General features: G+C 64.6%; 2 protein-coding genes across 2 annotated transcripts; both read left to right on the top strand.

Moving 5' to 3' along the window:
• The first annotated feature begins 3,933 nt into the window (after nucleotides 1-3,933).
• Nucleotides 3,934-6,272, top strand: ASCL2 (achaete-scute family bHLH transcription factor 2). Its single transcript, XM_043451992.1, has 2 exons — nucleotides 3,934-5,262; nucleotides 5,862-6,272. Exon 1 carries the CDS (start codon nucleotides 4,664-4,666, stop codon nucleotides 5,243-5,245), a length of 582 nt encoding a protein of 193 aa, XP_043307927.1. The 5' UTR covers nucleotides 3,934-4,663; the 3' UTR covers nucleotides 5,246-5,262; nucleotides 5,862-6,272.
• A 5,943-nt stretch (nucleotides 6,273-12,215) lies between these two features.
• Nucleotides 12,216-13,279, top strand: LOC122430766 (extensin-like). Its single transcript, XM_043451584.1, has 2 exons — nucleotides 12,216-12,237; nucleotides 12,561-13,279. The coding sequence occupies exons 1-2, from the start codon at nucleotides 12,216-12,218 to the stop codon at nucleotides 13,277-13,279; spliced, it is 741 nt and encodes a 246-aa protein (XP_043307519.1).
• The last annotated feature ends 1,900 nt before the right edge of the window (nucleotides 13,280-15,179 follow it).

Below are 15,179 nucleotides of genomic sequence, written 5' to 3'. Positions count from 1 at the left end.
ATCTCCCGGAGCTTGCTCAAACTCAAGTCCATTGAGTCGATGATGCCATCCAACCATCTCACCCGCTGTTGCCCCCTTCTCCTCCTGCCCTTCTGCTCTAAGTGTCACAGAAACAAGCAAACTTGGGGTCGCTCTCCTGCATGCAGTGGAGCCAACCTCCTGACATATGGTTGTGGGGAAGGAAAGCGCAGCATTTACCGCAGGTGCCAAGCAAGGAGCCCAGGCAGCTAATGCTTAAGAGGCCTGAACTCCCTGAAGACTCATAGGGTGAGGGAAGGGGGTGATGAGTGATCAGGATGAGTGATCAGCTTGTGGACGTTCTTCTGATTGGTTGGCAGTGAGGTAATTTGGAGTCGATATCCACCTCTGATTAGAACAAGTCTGGGGTCTGCCTGCTTGTAGGCAGCATGCAGTTAACTTCTTCTGCCTGGTGGGTCTCAGTACCTGCAAAGCAGCTCAAGGGACATGGCTCAGAATTGCATCTACAGCCCTGGAGGAGGACCTAAGGGTCCTTGACTTGAATGGCTAAGCTATTCTTTTGTTTTGCTCAACTGTTTTCTTTCTGCGTTTTCTCATGTCTCTGATTCCATTTAAAGTTTTCCTACACGCGGGGCAGGCAGGGGACCTGGCAGGGTGTGCGGGGAGGGAGGCTGTGCTCTGGGAAGGTCCCATCGGGTCCTGCTTGGTGATATAAGTGTGAGTGTGTCCCTGTTTCTTTCCTGTCTTCTCGTCACGTCACATGAGATGCACTGACTTCGAGTCACAGCATTGAGGCCTGGGATCTCACACCACAGTGTTTCAGGACGTCGGGAGAGGGGGGCGCAGCCCCAGGCCTTCTCCTCCTCTTCCGGAGCAGGCGGGCACATGCTTCGCTTGTAGGCAGGACAGCTGAACCACGTGAGGCAGAACTATTACCTTTCTATTGCCTTTGTCTGGAGCTCAGGCATGGTTTCAGGAGGTGGGTACAGGTGCCGTGTTGACAAGGGGTGGACATGAGATGGTCAGTTTTGAGTGTCAACTGGCCCAGTCCACAGGTGCCCCGATTAGACTTTATTTCTGGGTGTGTCGGGGGGTGTTTCTGGATGAGGTGAAGATTAGAATCAGCGCCCACTCCAGTGTGGACCAGCATCACGAAGTTCGCCGAGGGCTTGAACAGAACAACGGATGCGGTGGGAGGAATTCACCTTTCTTCCTTCATCCATCTGCTGGAGCTGGGACTGCCCAGCTCGCTGTGTCCCGGCCCTGCACTGGGGCTTACACCACCAGCCCCCCAGGTTCTCAGCTCTCCACACTTGGACAGGATCCCACCAGCACACGGGCTTTCTGAGTCTGCTTCCTGCAGACAGTAGATATGGGGCTTCCCAGACTCTACCATCACATGACTGGGTTCCTCACCATAAATCTCTTGTTACGTATCATCTGTTTCTCTGGAGAATCCCAACTGGTCATTGGTGGGTACGATGCTTGACATCTGGAAGGAGTTCATGTCCCATGGCTCCTGCCCACCCCACTGGATTCCAGAAGGTTCTGGACTCCCAGGTGACCTGGGCACACAGGTGGGACTCCTGCCTGAGAGCTGCAGCACAACCTGTGGGCCTGGAGAAGCTGTTGGCTTGGCCCAGAATGACTACCCGCCTCCCACCTGTGCCCTGACCTAGAGAATGCACTCAGGCAGCCAGGGAGGAAGGCCCTGGAGGGGTGGACAGGGAGGTGGGCAGCAGCCTTGGGCTGCAGGAGGAGTGAGGAGCCCAGGCCACGCCAGCTGGCAGTCAGCCCCGCTCGCCCTCACCCAGGCATGGAACTCGCCCGGGCTCTACCTGGCCCAGTTCCTCCCCGGGGGAGGCCCCAGAGGGTCCAGACAGCTCCATCACTCCAAGAAGGGGGACCCAGAGCCTCTCCGGACCTCACGCGTCCCCAGGGTGCCCCACGCTTTCAGGGTCTGCACTCCAGGCCCACGGAGCCCAAGTGATTTCAGAGTGGGCAAGCACTCAGCCTTGGTCACTCTGGAGCAGGGGTTAGCATGTCTCCCTGGAGCAGCAGGACGCTGGGCTGCAGGGACCTCTCAGGGTCAACGGCAGAGCTGGGCCTGGACTGCAGGCTCCCCTGTGCCCCGGCCACTGCCCACTCCTGCAGTGGTGGCTCCAGAGCCACCTCCTCCTGATCCTTTGTGCTGGACGTGAGGTCCCCTTAGCGAAGCAGGGTCATGCATGACCTGGGCACGGGCAGCGCCCTGTGGACACAGAGAGAAGGGCACCTGTCTTCCCGCGTGGAGCCCTCAGATGGACACCCAGGATGAGGGGCACGCTGTGTGCAGAGGGATCCAGGCAGGGTTCCGGTGACGTGGCCTCAGAGCTGAGCGCAAGGCCAGCGCAGAGGGGGACCCAGGCTTAATCCCCAGGGCCCGGGCATGATCTGACTCGCCGGGGTAATGACCCTCCTGCTTCCAGGCAGTGGACAGGTGGGAAGGGGCAAAGCCGGAGCCCAGGAGGCCGGGTGGAGGCGGAGGCAGCCCCCAAGACTGTCCGGGGTCTGGAGGCCCCGCGGAAGTTCAGGCAGGGCCCTGTTTGCAGGACTCAGGAATTTTCCCTGGCACCCTTGGCATGGGCAGGCAGATTCCTATCTGGCTGGGGGTTTGCCAAAGAACCCTCAGGGAAGGAGGGGGCGGCTCTTACCAGAGAGGGGGCGCAGAGGGGAGCCAGGCCTTCCGCTCCAAAGGGACCCGATTCCTACCTGGATTGCTCCACTGGCCAGAGGTGTGACTGTGGACACATTCCATGGCCTTTCTGAGTCAGCTTCTTCCTGAGAAATGGGGCCCCACACCCACCCGGCTCCTGGCAAGTGCTAGACTCCAGGTCACTTCCTACAGAAGGCAAGCCGAGCAGACTTGCCAGAATCCTTCATGGGAACAGGAGCCAGAGGGCACCACCAGGCAGGCAGTAAACCCTCGCCGCGGTGCCCTGCGGGGTTCTGGGGAGGCGCCCCAGTCTCCCACCCCTTCCCCATGCCAGCACAGTAAGTCAGCTCGAGGTAGCTGGGCCCGCCCCTCACCCCCGCCCTCCATTCCCAGAGGTCCTGGCCCGAACGGTTTGGTCACTTTTCGGGAAAAACCTGCTGGGTATGGCCTCCCGAAGGCACAGCCATTTGGCTGGCCTTCCCAGGCCGCGGGGCAGGACAAAACTCTCCCATTAACGGCGCACGTCCAAAGTCCCTGCCCTCTCAGGCCCCGAAAAGTAGCCCCGTCGGTCAGGGGGAAAGGCGGCTACCCTCCCCCCCCCCCCCCGACTTCCCCCACCGGCCAATCCCAGCGCAGGGTTAGGTGGCCGGTGCTGGCACTGAGCGAAAAGGGTCATGAAGGCGGGTAGACATCCACGGGTGAGCGGCCCGAGGGAACCAGTCCAAGAAGGGAGGACGATTTGAGGGGAATATGGAAAGCGGAGGAAGCTTAGAGAGTGGGGCGGGAGGAGACGAGCAGAGGGGAAAGGCAGGCGGACTGCCACCCGGGGTCCGAAGCCGACTGAGCAAATCTCCAGGCCCTTCGCCTCAAAGATGCGCAAGGCTGGGGGCAGACAGTGTACGTGGCAGGCAACTGGGGGAACGCCCCCCAGGAGCCAGACCTTCGCACCCCCCCAACCCCACCCCAGCGCGCCGAGTCTCCGCCACTTCTTAAGCCCCGCCTTGGCGGGAGGACGCAGTGGCCCTCTCGCAGGCCCCGCCGAATAAAGATGGGCGCCCGGCCAGGAGCAGGTGCTCTGGGGAATGCGCGCCCACCAGGGTCGCCGGGAGGGGCCGGGCGGGGCCGCGCGGGCGCCAAGCTTTGTTAGAGACGCTCCAGGAGCCACGCGTCTGGCGTACACGCTTCCTCCCAGGGGCCGGGCGTGGGGCCGCGCCCGCCGCGATTGGCCGAACGGGCGGCCCGCCATTGGCTGAGGCCCCCCCACGCCCCTCAGCCTCAAGGGGCGGAGCGTGGGTGCCGGCTGCCCGGCGCGTGCTGCCCCCGGGGGTCTCACGCGCCTCCGGAATGGCTGCACCGTGGCAGTAGACACACCCTACCCCCAAAGGCGGACGGGGCGGGGGTCGTACCCAGGACCTGTGAACAGCAGCTTCGGGGGCCGGGGACGGTGCTGCGCACGCGGGACCAGCGGACTGCATCTCGGGGGCGCACTGGGCCCCTGCTGGAAACAGGGACCCACTGGGGGCCTGCGGGCTGTGCCTGGGGGACTGGGTGCGGTCTTCTGAGGCTCACGGATCGGTCTTTGCAGACTGTGCGCCAGGGGTTGGGCGAAGCGCGGCGCGAGGGGGAGGCAAGGGAAGGAGGGCGTGAGAAAGGAGGCGGCGGCGGGGAGGAGGGTTATCTATATATTTAAAAACGCGCCGCCTGCGCCGCTCAGGGAAGACCTGGCGAGCGTCTGACAGCACGCGCGAGTCACGAGCCCCCCACGCTCCTCGGCGCGCACTGGCCGCCCTCTCTCTCGGTCTCCTGCTCCTCGCTGTCCCCGGACCCCGGACGACCTGGGGCCGCGTACCCTGGGGAGTCTTGGCAGAGAAGTGCCCGATCGTCGTTGAGACTTGACCGGCGTTCCTCTGCCCTCGGTTCCTCGCCCTCCACCTTCTTGCGGCGCGCAGAGACTCGGGGGGAGGCGCGGGGCGAGTGGATGCAGACGCGATGGACAGCCGCCCGCTGCCCCGGCCCGCGCCCCCGGCGCCTGGTGTCCCGGGCTGCTGCGCCGCTCGGCGGCGACCGGAGTCCCCAGAGCTGCTGCGCTGCAGCCGCCGGCGGCGGCCCGGCGCGGTGGATCCCGGCAGTGGAGCGGCGGCCGTGGCGCGGCGCAATGAGCGCGAGCGCAACCGCGTGAAGCTGGTGAACTTGGGGTTCCAGGCCCTGCGGCAGCACGTGCCGCACGGCGGTGCCAGCAAGAAGTTGAGCAAGGTGGAAACGCTGCGCTCCGCGGTGGAGTACATCCGCGCCTTGCAGCGCCTGCTGGCGGAGCACGATGCTGTGCGGGCCGCGTTGGCCGGGGGGCTGCTGGCCCCGGCCGCGCGCCACCCCTTGCCCCGCGCGCCATCGGGGACCCCCGCCACCGCCGCCTCGCCCTCTTGCGCGTCGTCGTCCCCGGGTCGTGGACACAGCTCGGAACCCGGGTCCCCGCGTTCCGCCTACTCGTCGGACGACAGCGGCTGTGAGGGCGCCCTGAGCCCCGCGGAGCGCGAGCTGCTGGACTTCTCCAGCTGGTTAGGGGGCTACTGAGCGCCCGGCCCCGCAAGGTAGGCTCCGGGAGGCGGGAAAGAGGGAGGGTCGGAGGTTGGGCGGCTGGGCGCGGTGGAGACAACGGCCTCGCTCCTCGAGCCCCCGAGAACCCGCGAGGCCCCGACCGACGGCCAGGATTTCGCTCACTCTTTATCCCCCCCCCCCCCCCCCCCGACTTCTTCAAGCCTGTGCAAGACCAGCGTTTGTTTGTCCGGGATTGCAAAACTTCCCCCTCGCTGCTCCGCCGCCGTAGGGGGAGCGGGGAGACGGAGGGCTGGGGCGGGTGAGGCCCCGAGTGTTTGCGGATCTCGGGGCAGACTAGGGCGCTGGGAGGCGGAGAGACTTTGCATTGCAAATTGCGCGCCCGGCCCGGTGGCAGAAATGAGTCGGCGGGGGCGCGGAGCCCTGACTCACCCCTCCGAGCGCTCGCCCCGCCCGGCGCCCGGGCCGGGCCACAAGCCGAAGCCGAGGCTCCCACGGAGACCTGGGCTCCAAAACCCACCCAGAGAACGAAACTGCCGACTCCGCTTGTGGGGGTGGGGGAGGGCCGGGCTGCGCGGGGTCTCAGGGCCGGCTCCCGCACTAACGCGCGTTCCTGTCCCCCCTTCCCTCCCAGCGGCGGGAAGCGCGCTCACCCCTGCGGAGCCAGCCGGTTGGAAAGGCACCCGCCTCCGTGTTCCTCGTTCCGCGGGCCAAGCCACCACCGAACCGGGGATCCAGCGGACGCTCCCCAGCCGTCCAGCCTGACCCAGGGCTGGTGTGGAAGTGGGTCCAACCTGACCTCCTCCTCCCGCTGGCGGCTTCCTCGGAACCCAGCCACCCTGTCCGCAGAGACCTTCCACTGGACTGGGGCTGCGGAGCCGACATTTGGAGGTTTGAAGGGGAAAGGGCTTTATGACCTCGCAGATTATGTTTTTTTATGAACGCATGGACTTGAACTGCTCAGGGACACTGGCGGTATGAAGGCTTATTTTTGTACAAAGAACCCTTAGATTTAGAACACAATAAAGATTGTTTATTCCCTCTAGTCCCTCTTCCTGGAAGTTTGGAACCTGGCCGAAATCTCCCGTGCCACAGCCCTTGGGCAGAGTCCCTGGTGGGCCTCCCCTTGCAGTTCTGCCAGATGGGGAGAGACCAGCGTCTGAACACCTGTTTTAGGGAAGGTGGATCTATAAGCAAACCAGTGCTGTGTATCCGTGTGGTGGGGGTACCCACTCCATGCCCCTGAGGTCCCCCATGACCCCAGGCGGGGCTGGGGCTCCCGTCGGGTGTCGGGACGCTGGAGGGTGGTCCAGGCAGGGCTGCCTCACGGCTGGGACGCTGAGGTCTGCAGGCTGCTAATGGGAGCGGGGCTCTGGGGCAATGCCCAGCAAGGGCTCAGCCCAAGGGGCTCCGACCTGTGGGCCCCCAGGCCGCCCTCCGTCTGGGGGTCCAGGTTGATGCACTCAGATCCCCGCTGCCCACCGCCAGCTGGGTGACCCGGGGCAGGGAGCCCCACCTGCCGGTGGGGGAGACCTACAGTTGCGGGAGGACGGAGCAGAGGTGTCTGGCTGTGTCCAGCCCACCATACCTTGCCCTCCATCGCCACACTGTGGCTCCTGGCCACGTGTGCCCTGCAGACTGCAGAGGCCTGGGCCCTGCCCACCTATTTGCGGGTGGCGTCTGTGAGGGCCTCCTCTGAGAGGAACAGGGAGGCCCCTCCCCAGGCTCCCCGAGCCCAGAGGTGATTACTCAGCCCTACCTTTGACCGGAGCCTCGGCGGCTTTGAAGTCTCACCCTGCCCAGAGCTCTCTTTTATTGCACGGGTGGGGGTGGAGCTGATGGGGATCCCCCAGGCTGCTTTCAGATGCTGAAGGCACCCCTTCCTCCTGCGGGGAGTGGTTGGGTCACAGCCGTTGGAAGCCGGGCAGGTTGGGGCGACTGGTGTTGGCAGAGCGAATGTCTCCCGGGCGAGCAGGGTGACAGGCTGGGTGGGTGTGACGAGGCTCAGGCTTGGCGGGGTCAGCAGAGCGGCTGGGGACTGCAGGGCCAGGAGTGACCTGGCCTCGTCCAAGAGACAGAAGGAGGCATGTGACGTGGCCACCCGGCAAGGGCCATCCGCAGCCTTCCCCAAGGTCCACAGCCTGGTCAGTGGCCTCGCCGAGCCTCTGGCTCCGGCCTCTGCTGGCTCTCCTTACCCTGACCCAGGGAAGGGCATGCAGCTCTCAGGACAGAGTGGTGGTGGGCAGGGTGGGCCCACACATAGGTGTTGGTCGGCGGCAGGGGCGGGCGTAGGGGGGATGCATGGGAGGGGCAGGCCAAGGGGGACTGGTGATGAAATTCTGCCAAGGATGAGAGCTGCCATTTTTGTGCTTCTGGTTTTACGGAAAATCCCAAGCACGTGCAGAAGTTCCAGAACTTCCACTGGACATGTTCTCTGTGCCAGGCACGGAGGATGCACTGGTGCCCGAGGAAGCCCTGCCCTCATGAAGCTGATGTTCTAGCAGGGCACACGGGCTCCATCTAACCCATAAGTGACATTGTTGTATCAGGCGTCCAGTATCTGGCCTGGTCAACGACGGACACGCCAGATCTGGGAGAAGGCTCTGAGAAGCCCCCATCACCAGCACCAAAAACTGAACACAAACCCTTGGCTGTCCAGGCACCACCCCCCCCCCCACCCTCATGTGGTTCTGAAGCAGACCCCAGACATCATACGGTTCCACCCATAAATTCTCCAGATGAGCTTCCAAGGAGAATCCCAATACCTTGATCCCCTCAAATGAACAACAGCTCTTTTCTTGTCAAACACCCAGTCAGTGGCACAGCCCTCTAATGGCCTCTGTTTTCCAAGTTTGTGTTTTCTTTTTGACTGCCTCATGCATGACTGTGGAACTTCCCTGACCACGGATCGGACCCGTGCCCCCTGTGGTGGACGCACAGACTCAACCACTGGGCCCCTGGGAAGTCCTAGGTTTTTTGTCATAAGGATCCGGTGCAGATCCGCACTGGAGTTAAGCCTCTCGTGAGCATCCCTTCCCCAGCTGCTTCATGAGGAAGCGAGGTCCTCCGTGTCCCAGCGTTGCTGACGGCACCACGCCTGCTGGTGTTTGCTGGGTACTGGTCCTGCATCTCCTGTGACTGGAGGGGGCGGCTCGGAAGCAGAGGCGTGATCAGACTCCAGTTTGGTTCCTGGTTCCTGCGCTTCAGAGCATGTCCCCGGGTCTGCATCCCATGTGGCGACTGATCACCGATTGTCTGAGTGGGCTCATTTTTAAGAGAAGAGAGGGCTGTGTTTGATCAGGCAGGATGACAGATGTTCGTGTGGGCATGCTGGCCTGCCTGCTCACCCCAGGCAGAAAGCGCCCCGTCCCCCCGCCAGTGGTCAGTTACTGGGTGCTGATTGCTGCCCCCTTTATAGAACCGGAAAGCACAGCTCTGAGAGATGAGGTGCTGGAGGTCATAGAGCCTGAAGGTGATGGGACACGGGATTCAAACAGGGATGGCTTCATTCCTGAGTCCTTGCAGTGGCCCCCTTCCAGGAGGGTGGGGCTGCCTGGGGCTGTCCTGGGGGGCACACCTTAGCAATTCCGTGCTCCAGACCAGCATGTTTGCTCAGGTCCCCACCATCAGCTCCATGGTGGGGGCAGCGGGGCTCTCCTGGCGGCCTGTGACCCAGGCCTTGCCCCCCCCCGCTGGAGGTCGGAAGCCGACGGCAGACAGCAGGAGCCTGGGGCTAGGTGGGGACCCCCCTTGTGGTGCGGAGGGAATGGTGCCTTGGGGTAAAGCTGGGTGGGACCAGGGGAATCTTTTCTAGAGGTGGGCAGGGGGGTAGCATGGTCTGGATGACCACAGCCCCCGGGGGCACTCTGGGGGTGCTGTGCCATGGGGGTCATTATGTTGTCTCCTTTATTTGTGACAGCAGGTGCCCCAAGGCACCCTGCTTTATAGTCCCAGGAGGGTCTCTGTGGCTAAAACTCACCCAGTCAGAGAATGATGTGTCCCTGGGGTCAGCCTCTCGGACGCTGGAGTCCAACACGGGTGCCCGCTGGCCTCATCTGATGGGCCAGGTCCCACGCTTGGTCCTTCCGAAAACTTCACTGGGCTCCTTCTCTGTATCCAGGTGCACCAGCGCCCAAGGGGGGCCCTGCCCTCCTGGGACCCGTGTTCTAGGGCCCACGGTACTGCCTGGCCCTTGGTGGACACACTGGTTCCGGGGAAACGTCAGGGGCCCTGGGTGTTGTCTGTGTCACGGAGCGTCTCGGAGCCGTGTCCCTGAAACGGAGGCTGCAGTGCTGACCTCGCAGAGCTGTTGCCTGTCCCGGGTGCTGGAACCAGTGCATCCCGAGAGGGGCAGTGGAAACCTCCGTGGTTCCTGCCTGTTCCAGGGCAGCCCCACCCTGGAACCCCCGGCCCAGGGCTGGCTTCCTGATCTGCAGGGCCCACCTGCAGGGTCTACCTGCAGGGTGAGATCACAGCGAGACACCCTTGTTCAAATATGGGGGGAAAGTGACGCTAAAGGTGCGGAAATAGCTTTTTCCTTTTTTCCATGGCCTGCCTTGACTTGGTGTTTCACACTTGATATTTAATGCCATTCAAGTAAAGAAAATTAATAATTTATTGGAATGAATTTTTATACTGTGCGATGCTAGTCTTAGATGTAGAGATAAGCACGTTAACTGCCACGCAGAATCACCGAAATGACGCCGCTGAAACACTGCAGCTTGCACGTGATTTTCCTGTTATGGAACAGCAGAGATGCTGCAAAAACTAGATAGCCGTGAGCTACCTGCACCCGCTCCCGTCAGCTGTGGCCGAGGAAGGGCTGAAAGGAGGAAATTCTGGGCTCACCCATCCCCGCTTTCATCCTGTGGTTATTTTCCACCTAAGCGGTGCCCAGTGCAGGCGGTCCCTCGAGGAAGGAGGGATGGTGGGTGCCGGGCACGTGCATGTGGGGCAGGTTCTGGCTGGACTGAGGACGTGGCCCTGGGGCTGTGGCACCCTGCCTGCTGGGTGGAGGATGCAACCTGCATCCTCGGGTCTCCCTGGGCCCCCACTTCCCAGGTCCCCGTGAGTGCTGGTTCCTCCAAGGGGCCGGCTCGCACGTGGCCCGCATCTCTCTGCATCCGTGCATTCTCTGCTGGCCTGTTGACCTTCACCTGTGAACAGTGGTGTTTGCCCTGGTGTCTGCCGAGCTCCAACGACTGGGAAGCTGACCCTGGTGCGCACCGCCCCCTACCCTTCACCCCCAGCTGGATTGGGGGGGCCATGTGGGGAGGCAGCCAGTGCAATGCGCATCATCTGACCCTGCTCCACAAAGAGGAATGGCCAGAACAAGGGTGAGCCTGACCACGGAAGGGACCAGACATCAGCCGTGGGGTTCACGGGCTCGCCTTCCCTCTTGACAGAGACTGAGGGTTGGGTGGGCGTTCAGGGCAGGGGAGGGGCCACGCAGACCCCTCCCCAGTGACGTGGGCACTGGACTCCTCACCATCACGCACAGGAGCAGTCCTGCGTGGCCTCGAGGGCGGAGGAAGAGAGACATGCAGGTGGCTGGATCCCCGGGGAGCCGGCGTGGAGAGGCCTGGATAAGGGCAGGGGCTGCATCTGCCCCCACGGCCTCGCCCAGGCCAGCCCTGCCTTCCTACCTGCGCTGGGTCCCTCCAGGCCCCTGGATCCTAGTGGGGGGGTCCCCTGGGGGGAGGGCCAGGGTGAGGGAGAGTTCTGGGGCTCTGAGGCCAGGAGGCCACGAGAGGACCCTGCAGATGGAAGGGGCGCGGCCACAAAGGCCCTTTGAGAGGGTGAGGCTCTGCTGGACCCAGAGGGCGCGAGGGGGGTCCAGGTGGGCCCAGCAGAGCCCCTGCTGTTGGGTGGGAGCAGGGGGCACTTGGGGGCCTGGGGGGAGAGCAGGAGGAGGCTGGAGCCGACCTGGCGGGGCCAACAAGAGAAGGGTCTCAACTGTGGCTTTGTCGGGGGGGCGCTGCTGGTCGGAGGGGGCTCTGGGAGGCTGAGAAGGGGTGGCAGAGTGCCGCTAGTGGGTGAGGAGGAGGGGGCCAGCAGGGCTCGTGGACTCTCTCCGGACAGCGCTGGTCAGGGTGAGGGCTGCCTGGGGGCCGCCCGGGGCGGGGTGCTGGAGGACAAGGTCACACCCTGGTCTTTGCTGCTCCAGAGTGGAGAGTGGGCGGGGGTCTGTGGGCTGTGAGTCGCCTCGAGCTCTTTGGGGTCACGGCGTGGGCAGGCCCCCCAGGAGCCCCTTGTCCTCCCAGCCCCCTCAAGGGGTCTCGCCCCCACTTCCAGGCCCCCGGAGGCTCAGCAACAGGCCCAAGGCTCACAGAGACGCCGAGTTCTGAGCCGGCAGCTGAAGCCCCGGGCACAGCTCCCCGCTCCTGCCTCCTCTCCCAGCCCCCACCTGCCTGGAGGGCACCCTTGTTGGTGCTTCTGCTGGGAACACTGCCAGGCAGGGTCTCGTCTGTGATCGGGGACAGAGAGGGGAGCGGGGACGCCAGCTCTGGTTTCCAACTCCCCGTCTTCCAACTGGGGGGACCTGGGGAGGCACATGTGGTGAAGGGGGAGCAGAGGCCTGGCTGGGCTCTGGAGGCAAGTGCCCGGTCCCTTCGCTGGCTGCCCCCAGCCAGGGCCACATGCGGGTGGATGGAGCCTCCCTGCTTCCCGGAGGGGGGCCCAAAACCCCCTCGGGCCCCACCCCCACCCCGGGGCAGATTGTGATTAACGAGGCAAATCTATCAGCCCTGGGGTGGCAGGGGGGTGTGTGTGGAGGAGAGCAGACCAAGCCTTTGTCTGGGTGCCAAGGAAACTGCCTTCAGCCCAGCCACGTGCCCCCAGCAGGGCCCCCCTGCTGAGCCTGGGCCCCTGCAGCCCCCCTTACACGTTGAAATGGGCCTTTGTCACCAGATCGCTGAACCTCAGTTTCTCAGAGGGGGTCACTCTGGGAGCACCCCCAGAGCAGCCCCTGCCCAAGGCCACTCACCACATGGCGGGAGAAGCCGGGGTGGGTGCGCGCTCCCCTCTGCTCACCACCCCCCCCCCCCCCCGCCCCGCGCTGCATGCCACCCCTGTGGCCCTGCCACAAGCCCCGGGGTGGGGGGCGGGGACTGTGAAGCAGGTCCTGTCTGCCCGCCTCCCTTCAACAAGGTCCTTCCTCCGTAGTGACTGGGAAAGCCAGGCCCAGCGCTGAGGCTCCCGGGGTGGACTTGGCGAAACTGAGGCAAGAACCCAGGGGCCCTGACAGCCTTGGAGGCAGCGCATTCGTCAGCCAGGGATGCTGGAGCAAACATCAGACGGGGCGGCTCAAGCGGCTGACATTCACTGTCTCCAGCCCTGGAGGCTGGACTCCCTGGGGCTGGCCCCTCCCATCTCCCGGGCGCGCACGGCCGCGTCCTCCCACGTCCTCCCGCGTTCTCCCCGCGTCCTCCCGCGTCCTCCCCGCGTCCTCCCGCGTCCTCCCTGCGCCCTCCCCGAGTCCTCCCGCGTCCTCCCCGCGTCCTCCCGCATCCTCCCCGCGTCCTCCCACGCGTCCTCGCCGCGTCCTCCCCCGCGTCCTCCCCGCGTCCTCCCGCGTCCTCCCCGCGCCCTCCCCGCGTCCTCCCCTGTCCTCCCCGTGCCCTCCCCGCGCCCTCCCCGCGTCCTCCCGCCTCCTCCCGTGTCCTCCCCACGTCCTCCCTGGGCCCTCCCTGCGTCCTCCCCACCTCCTCCCTGGGTCCTCCCGCGTCCTCCCCGGGTCCTCCCCGCGTCCTCCCCGACTCCTCCCCTCATCCTCCTCCGTCCTCCCCGCGTCCTACTCCGTCCTCCCGCGTCCTCCCCTCGTCCTCCCTCGCGTCCTCCCGCTTCCTCCCCGCGTCCTCCCCGGGTCCTCCCGCGTCCTACTTCGTCCTCCCGCGTCCTCCCGCTTCCTCCCCCGTGTCCTCCCCGCGTCCTCCCCGCGTCCTCCCCTCGTCCTCCGCCGTCCTCCCCACGTCCTACCTCGTCCTCCCCGGGTCCTCCCGCGTCCTCCCCGCATCCTCCCCGGGTCGTCCCACGAGTGTGTCTGTGCCCTGACCTCCTCTTCCTGTGAGGACCCCACTCACATTGGACTAGGGTCCACCCTCGTGACCTCCTTTCACCCTAATCACCTCTTTAAGGGCCCAGCTCCAAATACAGCTCCATCCTGAGGTCCTGGGGGTCAGGACCCTAAAGAGGACTTTGAGGGGCCCAGTTCAGTCCTTCAGGGGCAGGGCTTTCCAGTAACCCCAGCCCCTCCCTGCAGGACCCCAGCTGCACGTCCTGCCTGGGACCGCCCCACCCCTCGGGGCCCTCTCTACACCCTTGCTGCAGACCGGGGGCTGGCGGGGGGACAGGCACCATCGGGCACCCTTGCTGCAGACGGGGGCCGGGCACCATTGGGCACCCTTGCTGCAGACGGGGGCTGGCGGGGGGACGGGCACCATCGGGCACCCTTGCTGCAGACAGGGTCCGGCTGGGGGATGGGCCCAATCGGGCACCCTTGCTGCAGATGGGGGCCGGCCGGGGGATGGGCCCCATTGGGCAGTGGGCACTGCTGAGGACGGAGGGGCCTGGGTGGCCTTGGATGAGCTGCCTCTCGCCCTGGGGCCCCGGGGAGCCCACAGGAGGCCGGGACAGGGGAGGGTCTTCCCGGGGAGGGTCCCTGTGTGTGCAGTGCCTGTGACCTTGGTCCCGACAACCTGGAAGGGGCGGGTGTCCCCTCAGTGGGGGGATGGGCCAGTATCAGGCTGATGGGCGTCATCAGTATGCTTTCTTCTCCCCGCTTGTCCCCCTGGCGCTCTGCGTGGGGTACGGGCCTGGGCCCCACGTGGGTGGCCTCCCCCTGGTTCAAGTTTGGTACCCGGAACTATTGAGGAGGTGCTGGCCGCCACCCAGGGCTCCCCAGGTCCTTCCCCTCACCGTGGACCCGGCATTTGCCTACGAGCCCTACGCCTGGCCACAGAGGCAGGCCATTGCCAGCATTGATAAGCATGCAAATCCCTAAACGAAGTCCAATTAATATCCAAATGAGGGCCTGGGAGCAGCTTGGGCTGCTCGATGAGGCTGTGCTGGGCTTTATCTTCAGCCTCAAATATTTGTCTCTCATTTGAATGCCTTCTGTGGGATTGAAAGTGGGCGGGGTTCCATCCAGGGAACCAGCCCTGGCAGGCCAGGTTTAGGGAGCTCACCCACCATCACCCTTCCTACCTGCACTTCCGGCAGCGCCTCCTGGGCCCCGTGTCCTCTCCCTGACCATCCCCTCCCAACCCCTGGCCCTGACAGGCCTCTCCTCTAGCGGGTCTCTGTGCTGCTCACACCCTCCTGCGGGCACCAGGGGCTCAGCGCTGCCAGGCGGGGTGTGGAGCGGTCCCTCATGGAGGGCACGCATCATCCTCGGGGTGGGCATTAGCCGGTGGCCGAGGTCGACCACTGAGCAGGTGTGGTCATGTGTGTGCTGGTGTGGTTAGCACGTGCCCTACCCCATTTTACAGGCCTGGAAACTGAGACTCTTGGATGTTGGATGAGTTTCTGGGGCTGAGGATCCAGGCAAGGCTGGCTGGCCCAGGGCTCTTACCAAGGAGGGGACGCGCAGGGGCGGCTCTGGCAGGGGGCGTGGGCCCAGCCAGGGTGGGTTGTCCTTCCCACACTCTTCTTCCTACTGTCAGCTCCCCTGGCAGTCACCCCTTTATCCTCAACCGCCCCTCAGCTTGGACATGATCCGTCCTCTGGAGCCCTCTCCTCCCAGACCCTGGCTCTTCCAGGAAGCTTTCCAGGTCTGCCTCTCCCTGGTCTCAGTGGTCAGGGCCAATAAGGGTGTCCCGTGAGCTCTCTCTGGGAGACAGGGAGGGAGGTGACCTGGGGGCGGGGGCAGGCGGCCAGGAGAGGGAAGCCCAGGGGACCCCATGCTCCCTGCGCCCGTGGCAACACTGCCTGGCCCCTGGCCCACCGTCCCTGG

Source organism: Cervus canadensis, chromosome 29, assembly GCF_019320065.1.
Source record: "Cervus canadensis isolate Bull #8, Minnesota chromosome 29, ASM1932006v1, whole genome shotgun sequence".
Taxonomy (NCBI): Eukaryota; Metazoa; Chordata; class Mammalia; order Artiodactyla; family Cervidae; genus Cervus; species Cervus canadensis.
Note: the sequence above shows the minus strand (reverse complement) of the source record. Positions and strands in the feature narration are given on the sequence as shown.